The sequence below is a fragment of the Necator americanus genome, chromosome IV, assembly GCF_031761385.1.
Source record: "Necator americanus strain Aroian chromosome IV, whole genome shotgun sequence".
In the NCBI taxonomy this organism is placed as follows: Eukaryota; Metazoa; Nematoda; class Chromadorea; order Rhabditida; family Ancylostomatidae; genus Necator; species Necator americanus.
In genome coordinates, this window is record NC_087374.1 from 533,726 (window position 1) to 546,744 (window position 13,019).

At 35.8% G+C, this 13,019-nt stretch overlaps 1 protein-coding gene across 2 annotated transcripts; it reads right to left on the reverse strand.

Moving 5' to 3' along the window:
• Nucleotides 1-775: 775 nt before the first annotated feature.
• Nucleotides 776-12,638, reverse strand: RB195_000066 (uncharacterized protein; the record flags this gene model as incomplete). Of its 2 annotated transcripts, none has more annotated exons than XM_013443729.2 (10): nt 776-916; nt 1,299-1,371; nt 1,431-1,558; nt 5,829-5,893; nt 7,644-7,731; nt 7,795-7,977; nt 9,140-9,239; nt 9,331-9,457; nt 10,843-10,986; nt 12,533-12,638. In XM_013443729.2, 10 exons carry the CDS (start codon nt 12,636-12,638, stop codon nt 776-778), a joined length of 1,155 nt encoding a protein of 384 aa, XP_013299183.2. The 2 variants fall into 2 exon arrangements, with proteins under 2 accessions (XP_013299183.2, XP_064052084.1); XM_064196203.1 differs by having other exon boundaries at nt 12,533-12,593.
• Nucleotides 12,639-13,019: the final 381 nt, after the last annotated feature.

Here is a 13,019-nt window from a genome sequence, read left to right on the forward strand (position 1 = left end):
ATAGAGGAAAAAGTTTTGAAAATTGAAAAAAATTTGGGAACCACATAAATCGTACATCAAACTTAGACAACTTATCAAACATTGTCTTCGTGACCTTAGTATCCTAGTGCTCTTTATAGGGAAACGACGAAGAATTCCTTATAAAGAGGAAGTTACAGGAAGAAAGTTTTCATTTCACCCGCTGTTGGCTTTGTTCCTACGGGAATGCGTTGAACGAGATTTGCTTACGGACCACTCAGTGTGTCGGTTGAGTTCCAATTATTCTTCCCACTCTCTTCCAAACTTCTGCTAACAATTCTCTTCAATACTGTTCCTGACAGACATGTGTATAAAATGTGAAACATATGTACATAGGAATGTTTACTGTTACCGCGTATAGGAAACCCAAAAGCAAGAACTTATACATAAAGTAATGTGGTTATAGGAAATGCTAGGCAAACATCACGTAAAAATGGGAACTGAGCTTTGTTTGGAACGCAATAGTTCTGATATGAACAGGACAGGCATATTAGCGAGGAAGTCCAGGAAAAACAGAGGATCTCATGGAAAGGAGTGTGTGTTCGAGCGAGTTTCAGGTGAATCGAGGGAGATCGTACTGTCAGAGATTAATGGGATCAACAAGAGTGAGCTATTCTTCTGCTACTGCTCAGTACCCGGCTTCCCTACATTTCCGTTCTGTCCCAGCAGCCAATTCTTCTCGCATATTTGGCAATCGACAAGGCGAACGCGGACCCATGTTACAGGTTCGAGAGTTCGGTTAGGGCTTTCACTGACGTTAGCATGTGGTGCTGTTACTCCTCCTCTCCGATCGAGGACTGTCCAGCATTGTGATCATTGGGGAAATTGCACCGTCAATATTTGTTGGTACCGTTGTCGTCGAACGTAACACTCGACTCCCTCGGAATGCTGTCGAGTTCTAAACGCAATAAATAAATAAATAAATAAATAAAAGTAAAAGAAATAGTTAAATAATTCTTCCAAGTTGAATTATTTGAGTAGTTGTTTTTGTTTTCTTGTTTTCTGGTAATAATTAATTACAAGTACAGATGCGCACAAATGCTACTTCGATGTAGAACGAAAAAATCTAACAGTTAGTTTGCATCAGATGTACCAACGGATCGCGTACGATCTGTACAAAAATGGAGAATAATATATGGTAAGTAGCATGGGTATCCCAGTACTTAATTCCCGGAATTGCTTCGTTTTCTGTTTTGGCGGGTACAAAATTATTCCAATTCCTGCTATTTCAATTTTACAAAGTTGTGAAGTTACAGATTACAAATAACCAGGAGTCATACCTTTTTGATCTGACTACCTTCCGAAGCCTGTGTGTCGTTGCTTCGCAAAAGGGTCCCACGCACCCTTTCGTATCTGAAAATAAAACTATCAATGACGTACATCTTGCAACATCTTCAAATAAAATAACTTACTTTGATCTACAAGGTAGCAGCAGAATTTTATGGAATGCTCGACGATATTTCTGACTATATGCAATGTATATCAACGGATTCAGTGAGCTACTTAATAAGGATAACCACTGGAAAAACGGACGAAGGACCTGAAACTTGGCAATGATTAGCCGAAATTTCTTTTCTGTTCTGGTGTACTCTGATGCTAAAAATTAGAAGAATTAGGAAATAGTAAGAAGAAGAAAGTTCTCTAAAAGTTCTTGCAACACAATCCCCTTTTTGAGGCAAAACCACAAATATAATTGACGAGTTTGTGCCCGGGTGGCACTTAATTGAAACATCTTTCTTTGCAGCAGCGTTCATCCCCCGGGGAACGCCGTATGTACACGTCTAAAGAGCCTCCCACAGGCAACATTTTCTGTCTAATGATGTCAAGTGCAGCCTAAGTGCTTGACACCGTTCATTCCAGAATTATTGACATTTCTAAACTAAAGCATCTTCTTTTCTCTCATGAAGATCACAGATATAAATGGGATAAACATTGGTATCTTTTCAAACATCATCCCAGGATCCAGGACGAATGCAATTGGAAGGATATGTGTCCTACAATAAAAGTTTTTCCCAAGCCTACCTAGAAAGTAAATGGATATGGAGAGATGGAAGCATTCGAACTATGCAGAGAAGCATTCTGAACAGCTTTGGGATTCCTGTACGTTTAAGAAATGCACTAACACTTCATTATTATTTACAAATATCTTTAAAATATCATTTACTGAAGATCAGTAGCTATCCAACCTTGGCTAATTCCACTGCATATTAATCTTCTGATTAATTAAATAAATAAACATCAATGGCCAAGAACAAGGATAAAGACCTAGTCAATAATATCGTTTCGGATAAAAAAAACTGGATTAAATCCATATTTCTCGAAGTTGTCTTCAAACACTGCTCGCTGGGAACTTGCGCTTCCAGTAATCTGAGTCTATTAGGTCCCATGTAAAATACTATAAATAAATAACATAATAATAATAATTTAAAATACTACAAATGTGTAATATTTTAACCAACTATAAATGTGTAATATTTAATAATTATAATAATTATGTGAAATACTATACATGTGTAATACTCCAGGAAGTATTAAGAAGTAATATCATGAAGTATGTACATACAAGGATGACTAAAAAAAATAATGTTCTGGAAGAAATTTCACCGAAATCAAATCTAGAAGATCAAAACTAGTTAACACTCGACTACTTCTACGGTTCCCCCATGACAGGAAGCGATTTTGCAAGCCTTTCGAACACTAAATCCTACACCAGATATTGCAAAATTTGTAAGATCCACAGAGTCACACTTACAGGGGTGCAGATGGATTTGAGGTAATGTGGACAAAATAAATTAAACCGCACAAATATTAAAAAAAACGTTTATTTCGCTTAACTATTATCCGCTAATTCCGAAAGAATACGTGTAGTTTCGTATCATTCCGGATATTTTAGCATTCTAGATGCCCAATAATTTAGTATTTTTCAAAGTATTTCACATTTTATGTGTTGTTTTTGCACCGTATTCTGCATGCTTCTGATTCTATGATTCAGATATAATCCCCTCCAAGATGGTACGGCAGTCATCCGAAATTATTGGTCTCATTGAATCTGCTCATGGAAAAATGAGTATTCAGCATGTGCATACAAATGAGCACATGCAGTTCGCTAACAAAAAAAAAACGTCTATATGCTGAATATGTGCTTGATATTCTGCAAAGCAAAAAAAAAGGAGATTGGTGCAAATGTCTGCAAGTATCAAATCTAATCCTACATATGTCCGAGATTTTGACAAGCAGTGTATTTGCAACACAGCCTTAGAATTATTATTTAAATTTATTCCCCATCGATCTTATGGGAAAACCCGGAATTGCAAGAAATTCCATGGAAATATTCTCCTTTGTTTGGATCAAAAACAATTATTCTTTTTGTAATGACGATGATGCAATAATGGAATGCTTCATGGATTATATCTCCATACTGATATCCGGATATGGATTGGAACATAGAGGAAGGTGCTATACCCAATTGTTAGGAATCATTCCATTTTTTCCTACCATTAATCGTGGACGAATCAAATCATCCTGTAAGGCTACATGATCCTACACCGCATGGTATGGTTATGGTCGAAGTACATGTAAGAAAAGCGTCGATCTTCTTCAAGTCCTGGCATCTTGTCGGGATCGAAAAAATGATTGGAAACATAAGGATAAACGATAAAGTATCTGGCGTTAATCAGTCCGCTTGGGACCCTCGCCACCACGCTCACTTTAATTCAGGATCGCTTGAGGTTTACGAACGTGTAACTAGCCTCTACAATGACTTGCGGTGGCTAACCGATGTGTCAGATCAGTGTTTTTATCCTCCCAGACAAATCTGGTACCAATTTATCCACCTCGGAGGGATGAATGGCTTGGTGAGCACTAGGGCGGATTCGAACCTCCGATCGATTATGCAGACAGCGGAAACTCTAACCGACTGAGCTACACCCGCCTCGATTGGAAACATATGGAACTGAATGCCATGATCAATCAACTAATTATTTATACTTAGATTTTGAAGCATAATTTAAAGTTTATGTACACCTAGTGAAGTTTATAATTAAGCTATATTCATCGCAGATACGCTAACTGAAAAGGGTGAAAGTGCTGATTCTAGAATTATTAACGAATTTCTTCGACTAACATGGGACACGAAGCTCTTAAGCCATCGACGACTTTGCACTTTTTTGCGCATCTGACGCCGACGCATCTATGAGATATAATTGAACGAGGAAATAATAATAATAAGTAATTATAAACTCACTAATTACAAAAAAAATCTATTAAAATTAGGAAATCATGAAAATAACCTATGAAAGGTGTGCGGCTCACCGGTGAACTGCGCTGTCGTCAAAGTTTTAAGGAAGTCAACTAGTTCTTTTCTCATTTTGAAGAGATTTTTCCTTATTTTGAAGTGTCTAACAAACCAAAATCAGCAAAGAACATCATTGTCTTAAGAGAAAGAATTCTAAACATAGTTTTTAATGGTTTCGTATGTGAAGGAGATCACCTCTATGATGAATATGTATTACCAACCAGACTAAATAATTTATACTGGGATCTTCAACTGCATTCTTCACTATCTTTTACTTCTTATTCGATCCTTGGAAAAGGTTCTGCAAATAATCGTCCTCTGCAGTTAACAAAAATACTTTCAAAAATACTGTGACTTTCGAAGAAGATCACAGTAGCCTTATCCTGAGAGTTTCTACAATGATAGCTCTAAAAAGCGCTGTTTATTAGGAATCCAAGGATTTTTTTTTTGCGGATTTTCGTCTTCAAAGAAAAATAAGGAAGTCCACACAAGAAAAGCTGCGTGAAACCACTCTGTAGCTCTGTAGCGTAGTACGCAAGACCTAATAGATAACGGTCTATCTTGAATAAGGGTCAGTTAAGTGTTAACCTCGGATGTTCGCTCTAAAATGTTAACGTTAGAGACGAACCAAGAGGGACCAATCGATGAAAATAAAGTAAGACGATAAAGTGCACGTGGCGTTTCTCGCTTGATCGATTTTTATTATTATTTATTTTATTTTTTCCAGACTTGGGGATTTCTTTCGTAGCTGGGCGAACAATGAAAGATACAGTGCAGAAAGGGGAGAATGCAACAATAATGATAAGATTATTGTTACTGTTTGGAAAATAAATAAACAAACAAATAAACAAATATATGTAAGTAAATAAAACAAATGAAAATAATGACGGAAAATGTTAATAAATAAATTGTAAAAACTGGAGAAAGTGCTTTTTTTCTATATCAAAGACTCAAACATCAAAAAATATCCAAATATTTCTGTAATCATAACAGAAAGCATTACAAGAGGAAAAGAAGTTATATATTAGTTTTTTCTCATTGTTGTCATGTTATTCTCACATTTTTGAAGAAATGAATTCTTTTTTAACAGCAAGCTGCTCAAAGAGAATAATTCCACCATAATTCCTTGTTTCACAAAAGACTAACAGTATTTGTTCTTTCTTTGAAGAGGAAGAAGCATTTAATTGTTTATTATTAGATTTTATCTATTATTATTTTCATTTCTAGCCATAAATATTCACCAAACCCCCGAGTCGATTACTTGGCTACATACCTTACTCTTGAATTAAGTCAATTCGTTTTTGTAAAACACATATCTGTACCAGAAAAAATCTCCATCTTCCTTCATTTCTACGCTCTTAACGTAACCGTTTTTCTATGCGTGAAGTAGCGAAGTACACGTTTTTTTCAGTTTGATTAAATGTATTAAAAGCAGCTCCACTTCATTCAAAGGAAATCACTTCAGTTTTTAAATCCTGCGCATTTCAGCAGTATGTGTGTTGGGAAAAGACATTACCTGAGATGCTAATTCGAATACATATGAGGTGGTGTCAGCAAAGAAGAAAAAATAGGTGTAGATACCTGAAACATGAAGATTAGATGTGGATGAAAAATGTCGAAAGTGAACCGTTTGTTGATGGTTTTTTTTTAGAATTGTTTCGCTTTTGCGATATTTCATCCTTATACACTGGATTTCGTTCTTCTTTGCTACTCGAAAGCAACAATGAGAATCCAGATAACCCCGTGTTTGTGCAGAGTTCGGCAATTGCCTGTGAGAAGTAGTGCTGAGCGGCATTGGCTTGATTTATTCTATTCGAAGCACTCAGGCAGTGGGCGAAATTAGCTTAGTTCTGAGCCGGGACCTATTAGCGCCACCCCTATACATCTTTCTTTTCTTCGCTAACATTGAAGCATGTTCTAGAAAAAGTACACATGGAAATTTCCCTTAGTTTAGGCTTTTCTTGCCTCGAACTAAGCTAAGCGCACGATAAAAAAATCTGGGAATTTTTAGTATGCGATGTGTGGCGCATTTTTGTGAAAAATCGATTGAAAATCTCTGCCAAATAATTATGCTCTTTAGCAAACATAAAATAAATCAGGTTCAGAAGACTTGTGCAAGATTTCAAATGAACTACGGATATGCATTTCCATGGTCTTACCGTAATCTCAGAACTTTGTTATGCTCACCGTCTGCAATAATTATTTTCATATTATCACCACTTATTAAAATGCATTTTTGCTAGGAGGCCAAAATATCGGGTTGTATATGGTAAAATAATGGGTATTATACTAAATAAAAATTTAAAAAATTTAATTAATAAAATAAAATAACCATTATTGTAAATAAGAATTTTAAAAAATAAATTAATAAAATCCTCCTGCTATAGTTCGCATCGCACCGTAGAAAGTAGGAAGTAGCAGGAAAAAGTATGCAAATTTTTGCAGTAAATGTGACTTATTGGTTTGTATTTTATATAAGGCTGAAATATTGAAATTTTTCTTCGGTTTTTTTGTTGATGTCTCACTAGAGAACATTTTCGGAAGTGCCTCATGCTTTTTCAATGATTAAAAAAAAGAATTAAATAGAGCTGCATTAGTTTAATTCAATCAATACGACAATAACAATAACAATCGACGTCAATATTACGTTATTTATTAGAAGTTCATGATGCACAGTGATGAGGAATTGAAAATCCACCGGAGAATTAAGCTAGAAATAGAAATGAAACTGAACTTTATAACTATTGAAATTTTATTTGAAAATAAAAGGAAAATAAAAGGCTCCCAAGCTATGTGTTTTCAAGTTTTCACCAAAATATGAACCATACAGCCAGAATATAAGGAAAAGCAGAACCCAGTACAACTCTTTTGTCTAGAACAGTTTTAAATTTTTCTAAATTTAATATTTCCTCACGCGAGGTCATTGTAAGTTAGGTAGTCTAAGCTTCTAAAAGATGTGAGTAATCAAATTCTTACATAAAGATCCCATTGCACTCAGTCTTAGATCCATTTATTGAACTCTGAGAAATATAAACGATCCGCGAAAGGCTTAATTTAATTTCTACCTCCTTATCAATTTTGTTTAAACGAGAAGTGCGTATTTTAAGAAGGCGCTAAAAAAACAAATAAAAAAAAACTTTCTATGTGAAAACTCTTAGAACATAGATATTGTCTCTTCACAGATTTGCGCTCAACCGCCGTCAATGTCCACTTGGTGCAGCTAAGCTTATAATTTGTTCAGAAATTGGGTACCGTATCAGAGAAAGCACCGTGGAAGAATAGCGCCAGGAGCGAGAGGAGTTAGAGGCGTAAATGCTTCCTTAAAACCTACCGTACAACGGTAACCAACAAAGCGCAAAAACAACGATCACGGTGAGCATCATAGTCGCAACACGAAGTTTCGTACGTTCATCGCGGATCTAAAAACGGCGGGGATCGAACTTGTGCCTGGTTCAAATATACACGGCACCTACAACACTTACATGAGCGTCTACAGCAAGACTGCGATGATTTGATACTGTATAAAATATTCTTGTATATGAAACTGAAATGAGCATGAACGGTACGATGAACGCCAGGATGAGGTTCACCACGACAAATTGCGGTTTCTCATCGGTTCGTGATGCACAAACGCAAAGTGTCAAATTCCCGTATTCGAAATAAATCTGTAAAAAAATACGGATGAATTTCTTCAAAAAACTGGAAGAGAATAAATAAAAATAAACAACTAGAAGCTTAAACTTAAGCTCAGGCTTATCTAACAAGTCCAGTGTAAAAATTTAAAGCCTGCATTACGGCGTCTGCCGTCATGGTGATACCTAATTACAAAATATTCGTTTATACTTAACTATCTAGGATAAGATTTTTATTCCTTATAGTCCTCTCCACACAAACCTACACAACGCCGCATTCCTTTTCACTTCAAATTTTCTAATTTTTTTTCCAGAGCGCAGTGTAAAACAACAACGACCAAAAGCTTCCTCTGAAAGTTTAGTTTTGTGCACGTCGAATGGAGAAATGTTTAGAACACCGATTTTTTCCATGAGGCAGTTTCATGGAAAAATATCTTAGCACAAATACTCGTTTACCCATCGAAGTAAACATTGGACACCAGAGACTCCCTTCCTATTCCTTACAGAGGATTATGGGCTAGAATTTTAAAAAATACCCTAAGGACAATGGCGACGCTAACGTCTTCGAAAAGACATATACCTTTTTTAAAAATTGGCAGCAAAAAAAAAGAATTTATGTAATCTCGGTCCTTCCAGGAACGTTGAATCCTCTTGCGTTAACAAACCGACATTAACGAAGGAAAAGATAATAGAAAATGACAAAAGTAAATGCTATCAGAGCTGTAAACTATGAATTGAGGTGGATGAAGAAATCTAGCAAGAGATTCATGGCTAAGGGCTATTGGGCTCGATTCAATGTGGTTTTTCCCTGATATATTGAAATTATGGATCCTAGTTGAGTTCTTAATGGCCTTGTTGCTTACAGTACACCCAGACCCATCGCAATTTTTCGAAATCTCATCCTCTCACTTCTCCATGCATTCTATTCTTTGACTCCTTACATTTGAGTCAAGGAATTGGAACCTCATCTGAGTCCCACAGATATCATGGAATTTAGCCAACGAACTACAATCACGGTCAATTTTTGCGTACATCCGTCTTCGGATATGCTACCTTCTTTACCTTGGAAGAGAATTTCATGGAAATCTATTCTCTGTCACAGTTTTCACTACACATAGATCAATTTCCCATCATTCGATAAAATATACAATAAAATGTGGGACCTTCGTGGGGCTACCGTATCAGCACAACTCACCGCATCATAACCATATAAATTCGGAATAGCGAGAGAACCGCTAACGATCCATATTCCTGCTATAACATACAAAGTATATCCAGCTTCCCACAGTGTGTATCTGAATTTAATAACGTTCAACGATAATAAAATCGACTATAAATTGTTATAAAAGGCCAGTTTTCTGGAATATACGATTATGATCGACATACTTTAAAGTATGACAAATCGCTAAATAACGATCCGCAGTCACCGCCACAAGTGTGTAGATGGAAGCGCACGATGTGGTCGAATTTATCCATGTCGACATTTTGCAAAATAATGCACCCAGTTGCCATTCTGAAACAGTGAGGAAGGGATAAAAATCAAAAAGGGCACAACCGTCACTGCCTACACCCTGAACCAGCGCGGTGATGCTCAAAGAAAAAAATAATAAAATCCCACCAAGTGAAGCTTTTCATTTTTGCTGAATGAAACCACTAAAAGAAGAAGAATATCTATTGCCCAATTTTTTACTTCTCTGTTAACACAACGATCATCCTGCGCCGGATATTTTCCATTTTTTAACTCTAGATTTTTTTGACAAAGGAAGAAAGATCATAGACTTCAAAACAAGAAAAAAAGGAGCAAGGTTCCCGAAATTGTTCAGGAATTATGATTTCACGCATAGCAACTGTAAAAAAAAAGTACTCCTTTCTTTTGTTGAAATGGGAACAGTACAGCCTAGCTCGTACCGTGTCCATATATGTGACATTGGAGGAAAACTACAGATCTTAAAATTTGCTAAAGATACTTAATTTAGCAAAATAAGCAAACAAAATCAATCAGCAAAAAGAATTTTATCGGTTAAAATTTTTAATCTCCCTTAATATGATTTTAAAAAAACTCCAATAGCTATCGAAAGACAAACGAGCCCGAATAACCAAAAATGCGCATTGACTTCCAAGTCCACATGAGCTAGAATTCCATTAAGTAAGCAATAAAGATATAAATAATATTGTGGGACGTTACGTTGCTTTGAGCGATTAACGGTACAAGTAATTGTAGTACTACGTGGGCGAAGAAAGGCAGTAATTAATTTTTTAATATTTTTTATTTTTTCATTTTTATTTTTTTCTAATTTTATTATTTTTATTTCATTTTTTAAATCATTTTTATTATTTTTTTATTTTTTTCTAATTTTATTATTTTTATTTCATTTTTTAAATCATTTTTATTATTTTTTTATTTTTACACCTTTTTTTTTCAAAAACTACTCTCTACAGCTATTCTTTAGCATCCAGCCACCCCAAATTCGTTTCATCGGACAACGCTCGTCCCCAAGTTTTCTGCGTTGCCTGAGATGATAGACGATGACAAATCGCATGAACCATGGGAATTTTCAGCGCACGTAACCGAGTCAAACGTTCGAGTGCCGAAATATCATTTTCAAGGCGGAATTATCAGTTCAAATTTAATTCGTTCAAATTTCAAACAGCTTTTTTTACAGGAGGAATTTCAACGAAAGTCATAGGGATTTATTTCGGTTAATATTAGATGAGCAAATAATAAATGCTATAATACAGCGAGGAAATTAAAACTGTACCTCAAAATTCGTCTAAAGACTCTCATTTCAAATCTCTTCAATCGAAATCTTTGCACTTTAATAATTTAAAATAGTGATTGTTATCGCAAAAAAAAATAGAAGGAATAAAATCTCGTTCTATCCAGGAACTTCTACGTACCTGTTAAAATATTATTGAGCAATGTGGTCGGAAGGCAAAAAATAATAATGAGCAAATCGGCCATAGCCAGAGAAGAGATGAGGTAATCAGTAGTACTTCGTAGTTGAGACTGTGAAACTACGGCCAACACTACGAAGACGTTTCCTGGAACGAAATATGATGAACAACTAGTGACGATAATAATTTGCTTCTATTGTAAAAAAAACTATTAACACTATTTTAATGTTACATAATTAAATTGGGCCAAGTAAACATCACTAAACTAAGATGTGATAATCCCAGAACCCCTTGATATTTGGAAAATTTCATTTTGACAAGGGTCTAATTTATTGAATTGGCCACACAGTGCGCTAATATCCTTATCATATTTCCAATATGAACTATATGAAACTAATGAAGACACAAAATCCACATTACCAAAAAACCAAGAAAAGAAAGAACACTTGGTTTAGTGTTTTCGGAAAATTCCGACGGTCTGCAAGATTTTTGTTAGGCAAATAATCGCTAGCTACGATGGAAAACTCATTTTTGTATGTCAATGAGTTTAAGGAATTTTTGCGGTCCGCAATATACATTTCAAATCGTGGATAAGATATATGGTTTACCTGTCATTAAATATTTGAAACCATAGAGCCTAGAATTTATAATTTTAATATAATTTTAGAAAGAAATAATTTTATAAGAAGTGCTATGACGGAATAGACAATCTTTTAAGCGACAGGAGTTGAGAAAAAAGTTGGTTGAATCGTTTTTTTTTTATTTCCAGTCAGAAAAATTGTCAGGAAAATCGTATTTACTTCCTCTGGAAGTCACTCTAATCAGGTCACTTTTAAGGTTAATTGAAAAGAATGGTTGCTGGTGCAAAATCATTCGTCAATCAAAGCATGACCAGGAGATAAAAACATTTCTATGGACAAAATTTTGATGATCGACAATTCGATTTACTCCACACCTCGGACACTTGCTGGCTTTGTGAACGCGAGCAAAACCACGATATCTTGAACCAGCAGTATAATCGCGCATAAACTAGGATCTCCAACAACGTTAAACTTTTAAATTGTGCATTGGTACTCAAATTTGGGCCTGAATACGGAAATATCTCGAAACAACTCCAACTCGAACTACATCCCAAAAAAGATTGGTGTAGCGCAATTGGTAACAGGTTCCGCTGCGCCTGCACGATTTATCGATGGTTCGAAATCACCCTGCAATCAACCAAGCCTTTCAACTCTCCGGGGTCAATAAATTCGTGCCAAACTTGTCTGGGAGGATAAAAACTGTGAACTGATATATCGGCTAGCCCCCGCAAGTAATTGCAAGGTTGCACCTGGGATCGTAGACCTCAATTGATCCTGAATTGAAGTGGATTGATTAATTCCAGGCACTTTATTCTTTATCTTTTACTTCACAAAAGTAATGTGTGTATGATTGAGGGATAATTTCTGTATTAAGCACCTGCCCACATCTTCCAGAGCTGTTCCATGCTGTGATAGCATTGTTTTCAAAGGAAATCATGGAATTTTGCAAATATTCTGGATAACAGAGCATGATAAACGAAAATCTAAGTCGATTAGGTACTAAAGAAGTGATTTTTGTTCTTTGATATTCATTAAGGATGCAGAAGCAGGTGAAGTAATGACGAGGATTATTGTTCTTTAATAATTTCAGATTATGAAAAGGACAAACCGACCGAGGAAGCCGGTGAGGAACACCCCGCCGTAGAACACCGACTGCAATATGACCATATACATTTCCTGACGAAAAAATGGTAGCGGACCATCTTCTGGAAACTCCATAACTGATCATGCGTATTGTGATCTGGAATACGTTATGTAATTCCTGCGTTCTTTCTGGAAAAAGGGAAAACCAGCTGGAAACGGTACACACATAACGATACTGTTGACGAGAAAACGTGAGCGAATGCCTTTCACGTCGATACCTCACACTTCTCTGCGAGGAAAAAAAAGGTCACTACTAGACGAAAAAAGGCTAATTCTACCAAAATTCATAGTCCAGAATAGAAGATTTCAGGAATGGATATCCAGAAAAATGAGCATTCTGAAATGTGCAGGACGTAATCTGTACATTATAGATCAAAATGATACCAAAACGTTCAAAGTGCGAGTTTTTGCTGGGTTGAACAGCGACAGATCACCCTAACATCCATTCCTAGAAAC